Source organism: Pungitius pungitius, chromosome 9 (assembly GCF_949316345.1).
Source record: "Pungitius pungitius chromosome 9, fPunPun2.1, whole genome shotgun sequence".
Lineage (NCBI taxonomy): Eukaryota > Metazoa > Chordata > Actinopteri > Perciformes > Gasterosteidae > Pungitius > Pungitius pungitius.
In genome coordinates this window covers 17,498,941-17,520,373 of record NC_084908.1, presented here as the reverse complement: position 1 = coordinate 17,520,373, position 21,433 = coordinate 17,498,941, and the positions used below count along the sequence as shown (strand labels likewise).

General features: G+C 46.5%; 4 protein-coding genes across 8 annotated transcripts in view; 2 read left to right on the top strand and 2 right to left on the bottom strand.

Moving 5' to 3' along the window:
* Window positions 1–21,433, bottom strand: part of fgg (fibrinogen gamma chain) — a 51,042-nt gene that overhangs the window by 2,011 nt on the left and 27,598 nt on the right. For 3 of the 4 annotated variants that reach the window (XM_062564367.1, XM_062564369.1, XM_062564368.1), the window contains exons 2-6: window positions 1,137–1,232; window positions 994–1,041; window positions 714–900; window positions 515–599; window positions 217–371 (exon numbers count right to left, since the gene is read on the bottom strand). In XM_062564367.1, coding sequence (XP_062420351.1) covers window positions 217–371; window positions 515–599; window positions 714–900; window positions 994–1,041; window positions 1,137–1,199 — 538 coding nt within the window. In that variant the 5' untranslated portion in view covers window positions 1,200–1,232. The remainder of the gene's footprint in view (window positions 1–216; window positions 372–514; window positions 600–713; window positions 901–993; window positions 1,042–1,136; window positions 1,233–21,433) is intronic. The other variant, XM_037472601.2, reaches the window with a different exon arrangement.
* On the top strand, window positions 3,036–6,155 carry lrata (lecithin retinol acyltransferase a). Its single transcript, XM_037472604.2, has 2 exons — window positions 3,036–4,850; window positions 5,634–6,155. The coding sequence occupies exons 1-2, from the start codon at window positions 4,365–4,367 to the stop codon at window positions 5,787–5,789; spliced, it is 642 nt and encodes a 213-aa protein (XP_037328501.2). The 5' UTR covers window positions 3,036–4,364; the 3' UTR covers window positions 5,790–6,155.
* On the top strand, window positions 9,140–12,186 carry npy2r (neuropeptide Y receptor Y2). Its single transcript, XM_037472703.2, has one exon. The coding sequence runs from the start codon at window positions 9,287–9,289 to the stop codon at window positions 10,433–10,435; it is 1,149 nt and encodes a 382-aa protein (XP_037328600.2). The 5' UTR covers window positions 9,140–9,286; the 3' UTR covers window positions 10,436–12,186.
* LOC119218151 (PDZ and LIM domain protein 3-like) lies at window positions 14,062–20,792 on the bottom strand. Of its 2 annotated transcripts, XM_037472340.2 has the most exons (7): window positions 20,591–20,791; window positions 16,650–16,801; window positions 16,307–16,391; window positions 15,991–16,178; window positions 15,398–15,525; window positions 14,744–14,855; window positions 14,062–14,403 (listed from the first exon to the last, which is right to left on the bottom strand). In XM_037472340.2, the coding sequence occupies exons 1-7, from the start codon at window positions 20,681–20,683 to the stop codon at window positions 14,214–14,216; spliced, it is 948 nt and encodes a 315-aa protein (XP_037328237.2). In that variant the 5' UTR covers window positions 20,684–20,791; the 3' UTR covers window positions 14,062–14,213. The 2 variants fall into 2 exon arrangements, with proteins under 2 accessions (XP_037328237.2, XP_037328238.1); XM_037472341.2 differs by lacking the exon at window positions 14,744–14,855 and having other exon boundaries at window positions 20,591–20,792.

The window sequence follows — 21,433 nt, the reverse complement described above, 5'->3', positions numbered from 1 at the left end:
CTGTTGCTGGATTTATTTCTGAGAATCTCACTCATTAAACATGGTCCCAACCCATTGGTTCATTTTGCTTTGATGCACCATATTGATTTCTCGTCCCTAAATAAACACAGAACTCGGCCAAATGTTCAGATGAGCCGCGATTGAGAAACCTCTTGTGAAAGAAGAATGACCCGAGGGTCAATGAGGATCATTTTCCTGGTTTCCCCCCCCTCCTACCTGTCCCCTTCAGGGGCTGGATCGCCACCGAGTCTTTGCAGGGCTCGCTGCATTTCTGCTGCATGTGGACCGAGAGTTGTTTCAAGTCTGACATTCTCCTCTCGTTGGAGGTAATCAAATTCTGAAGATCGCTGGAAAGAGAAGATGAAGTGAAACTTCAAATATGTTATTTAATAGATAAGACAACAATTAAGAAGCGGGAGGAACCACTGATGGCCTAAAAATCGGAAAAACATTGACAATCATAATGAAACGATTGGTAATGGTGATTTCATTTCCATTACAAACGGTGACTTACTTTATTTGCTCCTCCTGTGCAATGATGGTCTGTTCAAATCGACGGATGTCATCCATCATGCTTTGGGATTTTTTGAGGTACAGGTCTGAAACATAAAGTTTGTCTCTGTAATGACCTCCACGGCAGTTTTACACCCCTGACCACAGTGTTTTACAAAGTTCTCCAGCCCCATCGGGGAGGGGAATCGAACCCACGCTACCTGGCTGCGAAGCCTTCTGGGCCGAAAGCGCGGAATCTTTCATGTAGACGACCGTCTCTTCGGTCTCCTTGGTGAAATTGGCGATGGACTCGAGTTGCTCCTCCAAACGCTCCAAGTCCTTCTCCGCCGCCGGCATGTATCTGAGCATGTAGTCGGACACGCCGCATGTGGTGGGACAGTACTCTCCCTGGACACAGTTCAGAGGACGAAGACGCGCGGCCGCTATCAGGCACACAAGTCCATTCACAGAAGGGTCATTTTTAATCCGTGAGATACTTACAAAGCCGTCGTTTTTGGTGCATGTGGCGAGGTTGTCTCCTCTGATTTGCTACACAAACAAAACAAAAACAACAACATGATCTAGAGATTTGTGCGAAGCGCGACGGGGCCCCCAAAAATCCAAACTTCCCCCCCCCGACTTACTGCCGACGAGAAGGAGAGAAGCAGCAGGAGTCCGCCTGCCGCTGCGAGGAGGGATGGAGCCATGTCGCCTCGGGACGCCAGACGCACACACGTCTTCTTTCGGGGGGGGGAATGGCGAGCTGCTGGCCTCCGCCGGGGTATTTATCCGATCAAGGTCCTCGGGGGTCAGCGTTTTGAGATAAGGGGTTCGTAGTGCGCAAACATCCCGCTCTCCGCTCTGACTCAAGCGCTTGGTCATTTTCCCGAACGTGACGGGCGCTGGAGGTGGAGCTGGAAGGACACTTGGTTTTAACATGTTGTCTTTTGTCTGTGATTTGTTGTTTTGGTAAATGCTTTGTGGATTCTTAACGGGAGTGAACTCAACCTCGACGGGGGAATCACAATCAAGTGTTTGATAAAAAAAAAAAAAATGGCAGTGACAAACAAACGCTGTGCTGTCGCGCTTTTCCGGTTACTTGTATGAAGTTGTGTCATTTAGTGACAAAATGTCATTGTATCGACATGTCCCTGTGAAACATTAACAAATCGAGAGACAAATCAAACTGGGGGCGGGGGCTCTGAAGTGGAGCTGTCAAGTCTCGGTTGAAAGTGGGTGTGAGGATTTTAATTGGACCATTGTAAATAATTCTTTGTTAAAGTGGTTATGATTTAAACATTTAAAAAATAAAATAATTCTCATTGTTATTTCTACACATGCAGCTTAGTACAGAGAATTAATTGAGAAATGCGCTGAATGCATGTGTGCAAACACCGTTATTCACTTCTGGCACACCGGGGGGGGGGGACAAATGAATCACCGAGGTAAACAGGTGTTACGAAATCAACCTTCAGAAGAATGGCTCTGTTGTGGTTTTTACATTTCAGACACACTTAATTGCTTCATTTGGTCTGCAGGAGAAACGGGTCGGCGAGGGTTTCACCCCGGAGGAAACAAAGGACATTTCACACGGGCTTACGAAGTAAATGCAGCTGAGCTATTTAGAGAACTGGAGTAGAACGGATCGATGGGCAGAACAATGAAAGAGGGGGGGGTTCTAATTAAAGGCTTTTAAGAAGGTGTGTTTGCTACTACCTTTGAAAGGTGAAGTCTATAAAGGGATTTGATGTCATTTCGAGGGACAGTGAAACAATGGGAAATGTGATTTACAAGAGATAATTCATTCATAATTCATTGTATTTATTTAAATATCTTGTTGTTTCGCCTCTTTGTGTCCATGACAAATCTGTGTGTTGGTTTGTGTGCGCTTCTGTTCATTTTGTGTCTCATTGTATTGATTTGGTCACTTTCTTATTGTCTGTGACTCTGTGTTCATTCTGTTTATGTGATTCTCTTCATCGTTGTTTTATGTTTATCATTTTGCATCTTTTCTTACTCTCCTTGTGTCTGGCTGTGGTCAATCTGCGTTTGGTTGTTAGTTTTTTGTCTATTTGTGGTCATCTGGATGTCTTTGTAGTTGCGTTGGTTATCTTTAGTGTGTCCTTTTGTGGAGATTTGTTTCTTTGTAGTTTATTTGTCTCTGTAGTTGATTTGGACATTTTTGTTTAGTATCTTTTTTCTTCTTGTCGTCATTTTTCATAAATGAAATGCATTCTTTACCACTGCTGGGTGAACACGAGGACGTTTGGCTTTTTTAACTGAGGAATGTTTGCAGTTCCATGCTGTTCAAGGCCACCGAGTATGACTCCAATGTGTCGTATCTGTTCACAACACTACAGACACAACCTTTTTATTCCAGTAAAGAGACGCCTGTCAGTAACCAGCAGGTCACAGGTGGTCCCACCAGGAATTGAATTGACAGAGGGTCCCCCATTGGTCACAAGAATAAGCGTGGGTGTAAACCTGCCCCCTCGGGGTTCAACCGGTGGTCACAGATGGTAAATCAGCTCAGCTGAACAGCGATACCTTGTTGTTTCGCAGGGAGTCTCTGGCTTTGAGGGCCTCGGTGGACCTGAGTAATTAAAATGAGCGCCGGCGTGTGAGTTCGCTGCTTCTATTTGGTTCTGCACGGACACACAATGTTACATGATTCATTTGATCTGGCTTTTAAAAAGTAAAATTTAAAAAAAAATCCTTTTCTTAAATATATTTACATTTTATTTTGACTTTATGCTTTTGCTCAATTACGCAATTTACTTTGGTTGATTTATCTGGTAGCTGTTTATTTAGCAGATTATCATCTATTTCATCAAATAAAATTAAACTTGTCGTCCTCCTACACCAGAATCTTAACATATTAATGCATCGATAACCATCTGCACAAATCCAACAGGGTTATTTTATTTTGATATATTTGTATAATTACTGCCAATACCTATTGACTGTGACCTTGTAAATGCATTGTGAATTACTACTTATTTAATTGTATTTAGTTTAGAGTTTTTTAAAAGATATAATTTATGAATGCAAGCTGAGCAGTTTTTCAGGTTAGTTCAATACTTGAGTTGTACAGTGAACTCATTAATTTGCGTAGGCTTTGCTTTGTGGGGAAAACTAGTTGTCTATTATTAGAGAAAGCTTTAATTCTTTGGTATTAAAGACTTTAATAAGCATGTAACAAATGACACAAATGCACACAAATAGAAAGGCTTTCTCACAGCATTCTCTGGTTTAAATAATGAGTATGAAACCGAAGCCAACAGGATTAAGGTAATCTGATGAAAGGGAATGTTTCATCCTCATACAAGAAGGAACCAGACAATAATCTAATTTAGATTTCGTTTTTACGTGGAGGCAGTTATATCTGTGGAGAAATACACCCACCTTTTGATATAGTTTAGCGGCTCTTTCCTGCTAACGTTAGATCACTAACCAGATGCCGGTGAGAGCAATAAACTCCTGAGTCTTTTTCGCTCCATCTCTCTCAGGACAGATCTTGTTTTTTTTTCTTCTGAATATCGATGAAAACAGTTTTAAAAAAAGGGCACCAGAGCCCCCGGAGTCCCGGATAAACAAAGACTGCTTATTTGGGTGTGATGGCTCAATTCCTGCGACCTTCTGTATGAGGATTAAACTTGTCGCCGTCTTAGCGAGGATTGTTGAGCTTGTTATAGCGAGTTTTTTTTCCTCAAAAACAACCCTTACAGCAAAGTGATTAGAGAAAGCTCCTTTATTTCTTTCAAAATATTACAGAAAAACCTTGAGCAACAAGTAATCCCACAAAACCGCACCTCCCCGAGACCAGCTGGAATAAAAACAGGGCCTCCGGCACTGTGCAGCACACTGCCATCATGTTTCTTCACCAGCTGCTCAACCTTTTCTACGTGGCCTCCAAAAAGGAGGAGGACTCTGAATACGACCTGTCCCTCTACAAACGTGGGGACCTACTAGAAGTCCCCAGGACCTTATTCACACATTTCGGCATCTACCTGGGGGACAACCGCGTGGCTCACCTCATCCCGGACATCCTGCCGGCGATTTCTAAGGACGCATCGGCCATCGCCAAGGCGGTGACCAACGACCGCCTTCTGCTGGGGGCCATCGCCAAGGTGGCCAGCGTCCGAGTGGACTCGGTGGAGGACTTCGCGTACGGCTCGGTGATCCTGGTCAACCACATGGACAGGGTGTGCAGCCAGCCCCCGTTGGACGGGGACGAGGTGGCCAGGAGGGCGCAGAAGTTCCTGGGCTCGGTGACCTACAGCTTGCTGTGGTACAACTGCGAGCACTACGTCATGTACTGCAGATACGGCATGGCCATCAGCTACCAGACGTACCAGGTGAGAGCCTCTCTCCCGTTCCGCTGTCGCTGGGGGAGGCCCGAAATGTCTTGTTTCCTCGCCAAATCCAGGGAAAGAAATGCATTGCACCGTTTGCTCAACGCCGACACGAGGCTGAAGAAGGTACCTTCCTGAAGTCGTTACAAAAGTTATTTAAAAAAAGAAAATGTGTTTGATTTGAAGCACTTTTCCTGCTGGGCTTCAATCTTCATGGAATGTAAAGTGGAACCAGAGCTGTTATGGTGTAAATGCATTTGGAAGGAATCTCATCAAGGCCGGGTTCCAATTACCCACTCGATGACGTCCCAGAGTCAAATCTGTTTTTAAACACTGACTTAATCAATTCATTTAGCTTTTGATGTTAATGAGTAATGACCCACGACTGATTTGGTGAATCTTCAATGACTCTTTAGTGACCCTTTAAGGAGTGAGGTCACGTGCAAAAGCCGGAGGTCTACGCTGCGAGCGTAGGATTTGCATTGCCTTCGGTTTTTCCCACCTTCTCGGATTAAGCGTTTACATTCAGTTAATCCACAGGTTCACACCGCTTTACGTCACTAAGTGTGCCATTGCGTCCACGTGAGGTTTTTGAAGCGAAAATTCGGATTTACCGTCACAAGCGTGTTAATCTCCCTGCAGAGTTGTTTTTTCCGCTCACCCCTCATTCAACGAGGCGAGCGGCTCCACCTGGTGTCCATGTGCTCCAGCTGACAAAGACCTCCCCCCCGTCCTCCACCCACCTGCCCGTTTGTTGCTAATGGAGGCTCACTCTCTTTCTCCCAGTTCTGCAGGGCAGTGCGCAGGATCGTGTGCAGCAGGACGAGTGCCTGCCTGACCGCGCTGTGCGGCGTGGGGGTCCTGTTGTGCGTCGGCTGCCTGACCCCTCTGACCCTTTTGTCGACCCTGTTCGTCTCTTTCACCATCTGGATGGCGGCCTGACGGCTTCGGGGCGGGAAGTTATTGGGAAAATTAAGGTGTTCACTGTAATATTAACATGGGTATTTTTTTTAGCTTTTTACCTTTTGAGGATTGTGGTATTTTTTGTATCTTAATGTATGTTTTATTTTTCTTTCTCCAAATAGTCCAACATCGAGTCTAGTCTCTATTCAACAGTGATCTCATAGCAACGGATAAATACTTACTGGGCTCAGTCAGAGAAATCTGAAGAGAAGAGATAGAGGACACTTCTCAATGTTAAATACTTGGACAATAAGTGCAATAAGCTTCTCATTGGAATACACTCAAATTTGTATATATCGTAAACGACAGATGTGATGTGTTTGTCGGCCAATTAAAAATACATTTCTACGAGCTTCCTGTTTTATTTTTTTGTACAATGTTTTCTATTTTATAACACTACAGCTCCCATTGAAGTTAATCAAGTTTCATTTTGTTTCTTTATTATTTTCATCTATTTCCTAACAACTGTTCCTTGACCTCTGTGGAAAACGTCACGAGGTCAAGGAAGGATAGTGAGGAGAACTCATGAGGAGTTAGGAGAAGACCACCGCGGCGTCTCTGGAATCCGACCCCACTTTTACCGAGATGCGGAGAATCAATTTCTCTAAAGATGGATAACAAACAAGCATCTGTTGTTACAAAATCATGCAGACGACATTAAACAACCTGGTCCAAAGTATTACTTTATTAACAGCGTCTATAAACACAGATCATGTACATTTAAATCCATAACCATTAATATGAGGACTTGAGTTACAGTAAATTGGAAATCACTATTTCCATGATGGAGTATGAACCTCTTGCGCAACATATAAAATAGAATATATATAAAATATGAAATGATCCTAATCTTTTTGGCTTTCGCTCCGATAATGCAAAACTGATGTACCTCATAAATGTAAAAAGGTCACTGAGGCTCTTAAGATGTGACGGATACAGCGAGGACACACTGATTGATGCTAGAGAAATGTGTTTATTTGGTCTAAACGAAGCAATAGTTCTACTGTGACCAGTGGTGAAAGTAAGCCGGTACTGTAATTGACTAAAACTAAGCTTAAACCCTTTTTGACCGCCAAGGGTGCATCGCTAAAGTAGGACGTGATCGTGAATAAATTAACAGGTTCCGCCATTGATATCAGATCTGGACGAGCGGAGCGCTTGGACCCAGAAGAGGCTAAATGTCACGTGTGACGTTACTGTCGTCACACGTGACGTATCATGGTACCACCAAGAAATAAAAACTACTTTCACCCCTGGCTGTTACTGTAACACGTGAATGCGTATAGTCATGAGGTGTCGGTGCCATGTGGGAGCAGGGCTTCCCCTCCTCTTCTCCCGGACCAGGTGCTCCGCATCAAGTAATCAGCTCCCTAGGGACAAAGGGACAAAGGCATACTTGCACTGATTAGAGACGGACACGGGGCGGCCGCCACCGAGGTCAAACTGTCTGAATCCATCTCTGTGTCCAGATAGATGCAACACGGGTAGGAGATCACTGCCCATTAGGGGTAATTGCCTCGCCGTTAGACTTTGGCACATATCCTGCAGGGGGAAGACTAAGTATCGATTGAAGCAAGGTTGATGTGATGGGCTCAAGCCCCCAAGTTCTATTAGGTGGACTCCATGGTGCACAGTCCTGCTGAGGTAGCAGAGACACGGGGCCTTTGGGGGAGGGGGCATGAGGTGTTTTCTTTATTCAAGATGCATCTGTCATATGAGACAGTATCTGTACACACACACACACACACACACACACACACAATGCCCTTGGTGTGTTTACAGAAAGGCCCACACTTTATTGTTATTTGATATTTGACTCTCAGTTGTGCCTCAGGGCCTCATGATATTCTGATTTAGATTCAGAAAAAAACTCTGTGTCTGGAATAAGGATAAAGTTTCTAGTAAACAAACATAAAAAGGCTCCCCCAAGGAAACCTGCACATCCATATGAATAGAAAACACTTTTAATCTCTCATTGCAAATGACAAATACATTGCCCTTTATGGAATAAAGACTCACGTTTATATCCGGTTGTTTGCTTCATCTGCCGACTATCGAGCTATTTATATTATTTCTAACATGAAATTTAGCAAACAATCATTTCATGGAATTCATAATTACTACTTGAGCCTGCCAAGTGAAGTTAAAAAAAAAATGGAATCAGCTGGAAGCGATCATCAAACCACTTGTTGGTCCGAATAAGCGAAGCGTGCAGCACCGCTTTTGATTCCATGCCACTTGAATCTTGTTTGGAACATCTCTAAATTATATTGGAAACTAAGCGAGACCTGCTCATCAAACGTGCCGGTTGGCATTCCAGCGCGAGCAGACGTGTCCTGTTCATCCATTGTGAGGCAGAGGGTAATCATCTCTCGGGTGGAGGACCTGTTTCCTCTCTCTTCCTTCTTCCCGCAGTGCGCAATGGCACATTGTGCGCGCGTTGCTGCGGGTTGAGCGCACGTCGTTCCTCCTCCTGGAATATCAATGTGTCGATTGCTTCAGTGGCTCATTTTGGAACAGAAACAAAAAGGGAGGAGGTCCAAGACTGTGGCTAAAAAACTTTACAACAAGAAGACAAAACGGGATGATTCTGGAAATCTGTGCGCATGGAGGTGAGTAAAACGTGTGTCAATCTGGCATCTGATCGGCACCATTTCGCACCGATAGCTTTACTTTCATCAGGCTTCATGTTCATAAAATGTGTTGAGTCGCGTGAACATGTCTGTACCCGCAGTGTGTTAAATACCTTTTAAAAAGAAGGAACAATCCTCAGTGAAACAACATGCATCGGGCTTTTTGATGGTGATTTTATTGGAAGACTTAAGTACTAAACGGTTTTTGTTTGACTTTTATTTTACAAAAGAAATCCCTTTCCGGTCCAGGATCATTCTCATGCACATCTGCAGTGTGTTAAATTTGTGTTCAATTTTTTAAACTTAAAATTCAACAATGAGCTGTATATATATCTATCTATATATATATATCTAAATATATATCTATAGATATATATCTATAGATATATATATACATATATACATACATAAATACATTATGTTGGATCTTTTAGCAATAAACCGACTTTTTCTTCTCGTGATTATCTGGTTTTACATAATTAATCATAATTACATAATTAAACGCAGGATGGATATTTAGATATATTTAGAGATATTTAGAATCTATTGAAATGTCCTTCTCCTGTCCTCTCTTTCTGTCCCATCACCTGCATGTCCACCGTCACCACATCCACAGGACAAACCTCTCCTCCTCTGACCTGGCAGCTCCATCTCCAGGATCCTTCTCCACATGGACCCAACATCTCTCATTTCCTCAAGTCCCAACCAACTGTTATCTAACCGAAGTTTCCCCTCTCAGTTACTTTTCCATTGCAAAAAAACAACAATAGTGCTTTATGCATTTTAGAAGCCACCCTAACCCTTTTAGAAAGGCAATTTGTTCTGCGTCCATCGCTGAACGTGATGCCCAACCTTTCACAGAGTGACCTATGGACACTGTTGGCCATGGAGGCAGCAGATCGAGCCAACGCCTCTCTGGCAGAAGATTCACAACCCGGAGTGAATTCCTCCAGCTGCTGCGCCAACGCGAGCGCCACCGAGGATCGGGTCTTCCAGAGGCTGGACGACGGCACCAAGCTGCTCGGCGTCCAGGTCGCGCTCATCCTCGCCTACAGCGCCATCATCTTGTTTGGAGTCACGGGAAACTCCCTGGTGATCTACGTGGTCTTCAAGTTCAAGCCGCTGAGGACCGTCACCAACTTCTTCATCGTGAACCTGGCCGTGGCCGACCTGCTGGTGAACACGCTGTGTTTGCCCTTCACGCTCGTCTACACGCTGGACGGCGAGTGGACGCTGGGGCGGGGCCTGTGCTTCGCGCTGCCCTTCGCCCAGGGCCTGGCGGTGCACGTGTCCACCGTCACCCTGAACGTCATCGCCCTCGACCGCCACCGCACCATCGTCCACCACACCAAGACCCAGATGTCCAGGGAGGCGTGCGCCGCCGTCGTCGCCGCCACGTGGGCCGCCAGCGCCCTGCTGGCCAGCCCGCTCGCCATCTTCAGGGAGTACAAGACGGTGGACCTGTCGCCGGGCGAGTCCCTGCAGGTGTGCGCGGAGAGGTGGCCGAGCGGCGGGAGCGCGTACAGCGCGGCGGCGCTCGTCGCGCAGTACGCGCTGCCTCTGGCCATCAACTGCGTCGTCTACGCCCGCATCTGGAACAAGCTGCAGAGTCACGCGGCCGCCGGCAGCCGAGGGGACCGGCGCCACCGGCGGCGGAGGAACACCACCAAGATGCTGTGGACCGTGGTGGCGGTGTTTGCCGTCAGCTGGCTGCCCTTGCACGCGTTCCAGCTGGCGGTGGACGTCGGCGCCGCCGTGGCGTACCGGGGCGACTTCAAGCTGCTTTTCACCGCGTTCCACGTGGTGGCGATGTGCTCGACGTTCGTCAACCCCATCCTGTACGGGTGGCTGAACAAGAACTTCCGGGCGGCCTTCCTGTCGGCGTGCGGCTGCGGCCGGCGGCTCCAGCGCCAGTCGGGGGAGCCCGGGGGCCGAGAGACGCGGAGGAAGGTGGACAGGTGTTGCACCGATAGCAAATCAACAAACGTGTAGGTTTTGTCGAAGTCAAAGAAGGTTTCGCTGGGACTTGTTGGTTTTTTTCATGTGGACATTTTAAGGCACAATTAAAATGAAATGGGACTATTTAAATGGGTTTTGTTATGTTCAGAAAATGAAGAAGCACCAGACGGACGGGAGACATCTTGATCTCGAGAGCAATGGCTGCCTACAAGTATTTATACCGATCAGTATCAGGTGTGAACGTTAGTGGCCACGCCCCCTGGGAGTGGTCTCCTGGTGAGTTCAATGTAGCTCGGATTTCGAAGGCCTCTCAGTCAATATCAGTTGTGTTATTAAGTATTACCCGAATGCATTTTGGTAGATTACATTACATTGAATACAATCATAACTGTACATTGGTATTATTCTATTCAATTACAGTTTCAAAATTACAGTGGTTTTTACAACGCTCCCATTACTTTTTTAAATACATATCTCCAGAATCGTGGTTGTATTTTGGTGTACACTAAATTTTTATTTTTTATTTATGGTTAATTTATGAACCTGGTCGTCAATTTATTTTTTAATAACCTACAGTTCAAATGGGGCCTGGACCTCGAAAGTGACCCAATGTACATTACGGTTACAATTTTTTTTACTACCAGTATGTACTGGAACATCCTCCACTGTATTAGAAAAGCCAATTTAGATGATTTCACAATTTGAAGCCAGAGGAAGGGCCCCATAACCTGCAACCATATCACAGCAACGTCAGAACCTCATTGTCTAAGGTCTGTTGTGTACATCAAGTCCTTCTATGCCAATCACGTGTACCTCAGCTGACCTGACAAAACTTGATCACGACCCTTTTTGACACCAGCGGTATCACTCAAAGGACATTACTAGGACGTTAAGTAGTAGCTGGAGCGTTTGTAGATATCTGTACATATCAACGTGTAGGCCTTCATCGCCAAAGTAAATGTTTCGCGAATTAAAAAAAACGCGGAGCTGTTTAAAGGAGTCGAGATCGGCGGCGTTGCCTCTGCGAAAGGCTCTCGACGCGGCTTACACCCGCAATGGTGCAGTCACAGCTGATTTACCTGAGCGCCAATGAAAGGTTGTGCGCTATATATACTAGGTGCTGTGTTTCATGCCACAATGCCAAAAGAAAAATCGCAAAGCCAAGGCGAGTCAGGGTTCACACTGTGTACAAATGATTATCGAAGCAAGGATGCAGAATGATTGTGTTGAGGGTGCAGCAGGAAACTGGTGGAGGTTTCTTTCTGTTACTATTCACACGAGGAGTTCCTCCCCCCCCCCTCCCTCCCTACCTGTCTTTGTTTGCAGCCAGCAGCCTAATTGTTCAGGCTTCTGAGAGCCCTTCCTATTGACCAGGTCCCCACTGATTTACTGCGCGCGTACGTGAGGACACGAGGGCACTCGTGCATCAGCTCCACGTGTCCATTTATAGTCGGAAACTGCGTCCGGCGGTTGATCAAACCGATTGAACTCTTAGCGATTCCTCGGGAGGAGGATGCTCGCCAACAAGAGCTCTTCGAAGACTCCTCAGATGTTCCCTTGGGGAACGCGTTCACGGCCTCACTCCTCGGGTCTTTGTCTCGCTCCGTCCACGTTCTCTCGGTGACCAGCGGAGCCGATGGTTTGTCTCCGTTGGGAAATGGTTGAAAGTGGAGAGGATGGTTGAGCGGCGCGATGAGAGGATTCACTGATTGATGTGCCTAATGGCTCGTGGCTTCAGGAGGGACGTTGTTGCCGTGCGTTCGGCTCGGCGGGAACACTTCATCAGCGGCGTTAATTCATCATTCGGGAAGCCTGAAAAGCCATCGAATCAAACTGCATATTCAAGTTTTGTGTGATTGTCGTAGGAAGTTAGTTTGGAAGTTTTTGACTGATGGACCAATTGAAGAAAAAAAAAAAGGCGGTTAGAAAGCTGCATTCGTTTTTTAAAGCCAACACATCAGTTTCCTACTTTAATTTTTTAGAACCTGTTTATCAACAAGGTGAATATTCATTGGCTTTCTAGCTGTGGTTAAGCCAGCAGGTGGTAAGCAGCGTGGGCTTTTCAGCACGTTTTATTTGCATTTTATTTTTTATTGCAAAGTCAATGTGTGTTATGGCTTTTTATTTTTTCATCCATAGAATAAAAGTAAGGTAATTGCCTTTAGGCTAAATGAGCTTTGATCTTTGCTTTTTTAAAGATAAAAGCTCCTGTAGTTGTTCCTGCTATCGGATCATTTTTGGTCTACTCATTTGTTTTTTATAGTGCCTTCTGTTGAATAAGTAGGTAGAAAATGTGACCCGGATGACAGAAAGAAGCTTACACAGGAAATAGAACTAAGCAATTAGCTCGGGCTGTTTCGCATTATTTGTAACAGAACATCGTTTTTGTATCGTTTTCTTGTCAAATCTGAAATTGTATGTAACAGGAAAAAAGAAAAAATGTCATCTGAGTGTTTTTTGTCGTCATGTGATGCTCAATGAGCCAAATATTAAACGTCAGTTGTACATCATTGATGTGAGGCTATTGATGCCAGTGTTGAGCCTTATTATTATTATTATTATTATCAAAGTACCTGTTTGAATCCCACAGTTTACAGCTTGTCTACCAGAAGACGAGTGATGCTTTTAAGTTCATAAAGCATGTATTCTGCTTCAGGCTTTCTTTTTTGCAAATGGAAATATTCTTTTTCATTTTTGGGTTGCTAATTAACCTCAGTGTCCACACACTGGGAACTAGCCGTTTAATAAAAAGTGTGCTTGGATAATATACACACAGTATGATCATCCACATTTCTGTCTTCTTCTACACATAAATGATGAAAAATACAGCGCAAAACCCATCCATAAGGGAACAGTGCATTGCAACATTTATTCTTATTGGAGTTATATAATAGATACTGAAGCAACCCAAACAAAGAAGACCCTCCATCTATACCAAATGAAGTGTAAATAAGCTGATATTAGCTACGGGATAAAGGCGTCTCAAGGTGTCACCAGATGTGCCGCCTCTCACTGACGTTACATAATAAGGAGATAAAGCCCGCAGGGTTGTACAAGACCAAGACCTGCCATGATGCATGAAAATAATATCTTGTTCCTATATATTTGGTAGGGGTTCAGCACAATCAAGACGAACCTCATACAGAAAAGTCTACTGATCAGAGGTGTCTCAAAAGGTGAAATGAGGTCCCCAAGCGGCTCTCCTAATTGCTAATAGAATAACCCTCAAATCATTGTGACTTCAAATGAACGGCGAACAGGGAAATGACCAAGTACCAAAGAATCAGGCACGGCTAAAAGTATGGATTATTTTATGGATTTTCCTTTTGGAACTAGCAATTAGGATTGTAATGTTTCGAGCAGGGCCCAAAAAAGCCTTTTACACCGTTTGAGCATGTGATCAATGGCCGCCTGAGGATAGGCTGCTTCGGCGTAACCATGAATTGAAGCGTCCATGAGTCGATTTCGATTCGTGCAACGAGAAGCCACACAGCTGTGTGTGTGTGTGAGTGTGTGTGTGTGTCTAAAAGAGTCCCTGGCCTCCAGCCCAGTGTGTCTCCAAAGCAGCCTGGGACATATTTCTTTTCGAATAGACTGCTGTGTGTCTTTTCTACAGGTGGTGCTTTTCTTTCTTAACACACAGAGGCCATCCGGGGGAGTCCTTTACGAGCAAAAGGTCTTTATTGCAGGGAAATGAAAGTGTGTCTCCTCGTCGTAGAACACATCTGGCTGAAGAGATCAGAGAGCAAAGCGTATTCTTACTCGACGTACGTTATTATCGTTGCACACGGCAGAAGACACAGCGGTGGATCTACGCGGAGGGGAAGGTCGAGACGAGGTCGTGTCCTTCCGGCGGCCTCATCCTGACCCGAGCGTGAGCCTCGCAGTACAGCTGCCCCCCCACGAAGAAGTAGCCCTTCTGCTTGAGGTTGACGTCACAGTCGGAGCACACGAAGCAACCGGGGTGACGGTACTTGTCCCGCGCTTTGACCACCGTCCCGCTGCGGCACACACAAGACAGAGAGGGGAGGTGTCAAAAGGAGGGAATGTTTAACGTGCTGGTTACAGTGAAGCGACAACTTTGAGTATCCCACTGAGCATATTTATTCATGTATTTAGTCGACAATATGCGTGTAATGATGATTCTTTTTTATTTTTTGCACGATGTATTTGCATAAGGGCGCACAATGCTTAGAGTTGCGTCACTCGTGGGTCGTAACGCTTTCGATTCTGTGCAACAATACAAAGTGTTTCATGAGGCTCATTTTCAGCCTCTTTACGTTCAGGACAAAAGCGGCTTTTAATTGGCTCTCGGTGTGAATCACGCAACTTTCAACCTACACAATGCCATTCCCACACTTGTCGCAGACGGGCAGTTTCTGCAGGTTTCCTGTGGGCGGAGCCGCTCTGGTCGCCGGTGCCTTTACGGTCCTGGTCACAATGGAACGAGCGCCTGCCCACACGGGAACAAACGCGTGGATCAAAAAACAAAACACTCAGGAGAAGTGAGGCAGGGGGGGGGGGGGGGTGGGGGGGACACCCACAGCCTCTTCAGTCCCCTTTTTTCAGAGCTTCACGTGCGATGAAGGTGCAAAGTTTACAGCTTAATTTACGGAGTGCTTTTGTAGTGCAGCGTTCTGTGGCCTTAATTATAGAATGTGTGTGTGTGTGTGTGTGTGTGTTGTGGGTCACGCAGGTTCAAAACATGAACATGATTTAGAAGCAAAATGATTTAGTAAATTCGTCTTTAAAATATTCCCGATGTGCTTACGGGAGGCCATGTGGCAACGTAACAAATAAAAACTCATGAACCCATCACTCTAATTTACCAAATATGTCTGCGTTTCTACCGCGAGGCATTACCTCTTTTTTGGCTCTCTGTGAAAACACAAATATTTGTCCGTACCTGTAATCGTTCCAACCCGACAGATGTGTTTTTTTTGGGGGGTTTTTGCGTCGTGGGAGAAACAGTCTGAGAGAAATCAAAGAGCTCACCGTCGCTGTCGATGAAGTCCTGCAGGGCCCGGAAGGAGCCCGACTGCCGGGGCTCCTGGGGCTCCTCCTGGTCCCTCTGCAGCATCTGGTACACGTCCGAATCCTCGATGCTGGCCAGAGTCCTGGGGCTGAGCAGCGGGGGGGTCGAGACACACGAGTCAGGATGCACGCAGGCGCTCGCTTTGGACACTTTGGAGCGTACCGTCGATCACGTGTTCAATGAGATCACCGCGTGTGGACGCGTTTTACAGCCAATCGAAAGGCTCTTTTCTTCATTTAAAAATAAATAAAATTAAACTTGTTTTCATTAAGAGCCATTCATGCTACTGGATCGATGGGATGAGAACAACCAGCTGGAGTCTATAGAGCTTTAACAGTGAGTCCAACCTAAAAAGAGAGGTGAAGGTCCAGAATGCTAAATGTGGGATGAGTAAGAGAGTTCATGAGCTGGACCACAGAGAGGAAAACAAGAGGAAAAAGGGAAATGAACAAGAGGTTTTTCTATAGTTTATCACAGCTGGCTGGTGTATTGGAGTCTACAGTGACATCAGGGCTGATGTGATGCACGGGGGGGGGGGGGGGGGGGGGCTCACCTGTCGGGCTTAGGCAGAGCCAGGCCCCGGATCTGGCCCTCCATGGCGTCCTGTATGTTGCCCGAGGAGTAAAGGCCTATCGGGGTGTTGTACGCGGAGCTGACCACCTGATGCGTGTCGTCGAGGTTCGCCGCGGCCACAAACGGCTGAGCTTTCCGGTTGTGCGCGGCGCCAATAGGTTTATACTCCTGGAGGGAGGAATGAAGGAAAAAAGGAAGGAAGGAAGGAAGGAAGGAAGGTCATTACTGAGGCAACTAAGGGTTAGAGATTTTGAAGCAAAAGCGTCATCTTTGCCAAACGTGAGCTCATTTCAAACCTGCTTTTCTGCTTCTAGGTTCACTTTATATGGGTGATTTTTACCGCCCTCCACGACACGGGGGGACCACAGACTCGATTCATTCCTGGAAATTAAAAGAACAGATTCTGGTCAGAAGGTCACCAGAACTTTACTAACCTCAAGAATATCAGGATTAACCGCCTGCTCAGTCGTTGGCCTTTTCCTGTCATACCTTTGGGAAACTGTGTTGCACCTTTGGGAAGTGGGGGGTTTGAGTGTAAATACAACAAATACAGGATATAATGTGGACTCGACCGCTCTTTACAGAATCTTATGCCATCCTACAGAAGCTTTACACATGGAGTCATGATCGATGCGTCACCTTTCGACGGTCAGGCTGAGCCGGCGGGGCGACTCTTTGATCTTGTTCTGGGCTTCGCAGTGCAGCATGTTGGTGGTCGGGACGCCCTCGATGGCCACGATGACGTCACCGGCGCACAGGTTGGCCACCGCGGCCTTGCTGCCGGGGGTGATCTGGGGGTGGGTTCGAAGGAAAGGACACACAGCAGAAAAAGTAACGAGGCTCGGTTTTGATTCTGTTGCTTATTAATGAATTAATCTTACTGAAAATTAGTTTAAAGCCTTTGAAAAAGGAAAGTCTTTGAAGTTGTGATCGATGGAGGACCTTTTGAAATGAATCCTGGTATATAATTGTCTCGGATTTCCTATTGAAGTTGTTTTGGATCTTGGATCAGGCTATACTAAATCTTCCAATCATTCCATTTTATTCAACCCTTTTGGCGATATAGGCTTCTGGTGTTTTCATTGAGAGATGTTGCCGGGTTACTCCAAACATGGCTGTAACCGTGCAGCATTTAATGTGTGTTTCCATAAACTATAATCTAATATAATGAGAACCCTATTGTTAGGTTCTTCTTGCATTAGCCTTCTCTGTTCATAAAGGCCTTCCATGCTGCAGGTATGTGAGTGAATAAGAGTCCCGCTCCCACGGTCCTGCATTTACAGGTGGCAGCATTGTGAGGAGCTGAGGCCTGCTCTCCATCACTGGCACTTCCTCCCTTTAATGCACCCCGGACGGCCCCCATCGTCTGCATCTCCCCCCCTTCCCCCGGTTGGGATCAAAGAGCCGGGCCTAAACCCAAAACACAGACCCCAACTGCAACTCCTCGCTGAAACAGTGGCAGATGGAAGCCGGTTTGGTATTTGCGCGTAAAGTAAACACTAAGCATCCAGACGGAACACGTACTCCGAAGCGACCCGAGGACGAACGAGGGCGCCCGGCGGGGGGGTCACGGAAAATACCTCGGGAGGCAAAAGCGTGACCCCCCCCTCCTCACCCCCCCCCCCCCCCTCCCGGGATCTTAGCGTCGAGACTTGAATGGGGTCTATAAATATGAGTCTCATGCTGCCAGAGAGGGAGCAGGGAGGCACAGGGGAGACGTCTCACTGTGTGTTTTACTGCTGACTGGATCCGTGCACAACTATGCTTTTTATCGGATTCTTCTGCTCAGCTGTCGTGTACAACATTTGTCTTGGTTTGAATCTCGGCCATCTCCCCCCCCCCCTCCTCCCCCCCTCCCCCTTCCCTCTCGCTCTGTCAGTTTGCTTTTTTCTTCTTTGGATTTTTTTTCGCCGCTACCGCATTGTTTTCTCCCCCTTGAGTTCACTTAAGTTCACTCTTGTCCTTCACTCCTCGACTGATCTGGTTGCTTGAAAATCCCAAAAGCCGGAGAAGAAGCAAGGTGAAAAAAAAGAAAGGTCAAGATACTTATTTATTTATTTAGTCATTCATTTGGCAGGGACAATGCACACTAGATAGCAGATGGTACTTTAGATCTGCTATCTCCATAAATTAAAAAAAAATCTAGTATAATATAGAAATATAAGTCTATGTAGTTTTAGGAATAAAACGTGCAGGAGAAAAACAAATTAAGTTGGGATTCAAAAAAGAAGCGATAATCCAGTTTTATTGATAAGGTCTCCAATATGAAGAACAATAGTCACAAGGTTTGCTGTATAGAGGCAACTGAGAACTATTGGGCTATTGGACTCAAGTTCCCCTGAAACACAAGTCTGAATGAATAATAACGCTTTTTCGGCCAATACAACTTTAGAGACAGATTAGAAAAATGGACACAGCAGAGATTAAAGAACATTTTGACCCATCAGATTATCATTCTTCTGCAGGGGAAAAAGAAAACGCTTTGGCTTGGTTTCTCTTCTCTAAGCCCGTCAGAATTGTCTGGTGGAGCATTAAGCGCAGAATGATTACGGGGCTCAAGTTTTTAACACAGGCTTAGGGCCGTCATCAAAGGGATCGGTGCGATTAATTGTTACCTCAATATAGGTTTACAGTTGCCTGTGCTTTGTATCGGAGCTTTTCGCATCACTAATGACGGCCTCCGACGAAGGGATCCCGTTGCCCTGCGCGGCGGCCCTTTAAGGCCGCATCGGCTGAGGGGAAAGATGATTATCGCCTGTGTTTACTTTCCTCTTCCAGCTGGGAACAACCGGCGGCCGGGTCATCAAGAGGAGGATGTTCCTGACCAAAGATGGCAGTGAAGGGAGATGTCTGTGCTTAAACGAGGGGGGGGGGGGCGTTTGGTCCGGTATGTCACATCTTTTTGTGTGTCTTTTCATATTCCCTCCCTCTCTCTCGCTCTCTCTCTCTCTCTCCCTTTAGAAGTATTCCTTCTCGCCCCTCCCAGATTTCCCTTTGGCCTTCCTCCTCCATCCCTCTCATCGCAGTGTCCGCTGACACAACAGCTGCGGGAGGCCATTGGAGGCAGCCAGTGGTTCGGAGGCCTAACTGGGCTTTTTTAGTCGGCGCTTCCTGACGTCTCCAACTAAAGATAGATCGCACACAACACCCCCCCCCCTCCCAACGGAGAGGGACCCGCTGCGGGGCTCCTCGCGGCGGGTCCCGTGTCACACAATTGACACACTTCCACGTCCAAGCGTGTTTTTTTAGCTCCGCGTTCTCTTATATCGAAATGAAATGCAGCGTTGTGATTGGCTTAGAGCGAGTCAGGTGGGCTGCGCGTTATTCAGCGATAACGTACAGTAGCTGTTCACACAATGACCCGATTGTTCCGTATCACTGCGCACTCAGAGTAACGCGTTAAGTTTTTGCGCGACCGTTGGTGGACATTTTAGCTTTTAGCTCGGTGCAGATCGCCGGAGGAAAAAAAAACACGGAAATCCAACAAATGATCGTTTTGAGGCGATGCGAGCTTTCGCAACCGGACAATTAAAGGTGGACGTCGTTAGCGATGTGAATGAATGAGACCGCGCGGGACACAACGCCGTTTACATGCACGTACGGGGACTATTTTTTTCCCCTCTAGACTGATGAAACGCGATACACGGCTACACCTATTGAAACGCAGCTATTTACTTACTATTTATCATTTCGCTGGTAACCGTATTATAAAACCAATAGGGCACTTGTTTGGACGGTAAAGTACAGCCTCTCGTACCTTATTGCTTTAATTTAATATGGGCCGAACCATGCAGGCTGTTTTCCCTTTGCACTCAGCTGTTGTGCTAAAGCTAAGCTAACATGCGACATATTTACCCGCCAACGTTGAGGCAAACAAAAGCAAAACTACTTCTTTAAATGCGACGGGAGATTTTTACTTTCTGTCTCCCCCCCATCTGATTGAGGGACTTGTTTAAACAGGAAATACCACATTAGATTCAGGAACTCATCGTTTCGTCAACAAATGACATGAGATTCCATCTAAATCAACAGCGAGGACGCCTCCGTCCTCTTGATGATTTCATTTCAAAGTGTCTCCAGCTCTAGTTTTCTCTGATCAAAAGGTTCTTAGGCTCAGGTTTTCGCTCTGACCGTGTTGTCAGTCCTCAGTAATCCAGCCAGTTGGGACAGCTGCACCACGTCATACTTTACATGTCATAATGATGCAAATGTGACACCGCGCTCGCCTTTATCCAGTAAACGTTCACTCGTCTGGCAGCGTTCAAGCGACTCTCTATTTTTATCAGGAGGACTCGTTTATCTTTTTTGTTGGAGTAGATAAGCAGACAGTGCTCCTTCTTATACTCCGGTCAGAAATCCACCCAATGAGTCATTTGAGTGTGTGTGTGTGTGTGTCTCTGAGTACAATGCGAGGTGCTCAAGTTTTTTTTTTTTCTTCTCAAATCCTGGATAATCGACACGGATGAACCCACCTGTGAGGGACCCGGCAGCAGCTGAGTTTTTTTTTGGGGGGGGGGGATGTAGGCGGTTATCACGAGGGCATCGTCGCCGGTGTCCCCCACCTGTCTCATCTCACTCACCCTGGAGATGGTCAGCGGCTGGTTGAAGTCCTTCCCCCCCGTCAGGCGGAACCCCCAGGGGGCCGGCCCGTCCAACACGACGCTGAGTGGCATCGGGCCCTCGTCCCACGACGTCTGCTTCCTTTCACAACGTTTTTGGGGGACTGCAGCGGCGGCGGAGGACGCAAAGTGAAGAGAGCAGGGGGGGGGGGGACGCCCCGTCGAAGTGATGGAGCCTTTGAACCCGTGTGGGTGGGAGCAAGGGGGAGGAGAGCGGACAGACCCCACCCCAGGGGGGGGGGGGGGGGTGAAGTAATCGGTCCGGTTTTGGAATCTGACTCCCTAGACTCCTCTACCAGCTCCCGCTAGCCCCGTCTTCACATTTCCTTCTGTGCACTTCTTCCTGTTTATCATTTGTTTCTCTCTTTTTTTTTTTCCACAGCAGTGTGTTTTTTGCCTGATGAATGAATCTGCTTCATCTGTTTCTAAACCAACCCAGGGGGGGGACGTCTGCGAGTACCTACACGGACACTTGCAGACAGGCCGAGGATGTAGAGTTCTCTCTCTCTCTCTCTCTCTCTCTCTGGTTGACGGGTCTTGCTGCTCCTGTCCTTATTTGGTGTGCAGGCGCAGCTCGTGTCCAACAGGCACATTCCAGCCACTATTGATCTGGATGGGACCCAAGAATCTCACCCGAGAGCTTCAACACGTTGCATTTCTCTCAGAAACTACATCCGTGTTGACTGTTTTTTTTTTTTTTACCTCTCAGAAGGATTTTCTCCAGTCAACCAAAAACCTTATTCACGGTGCTCGTTGTTTATGACCAGTGTTTAATTGCTGCCGGCTGAGGGCATCAAAGTCTTC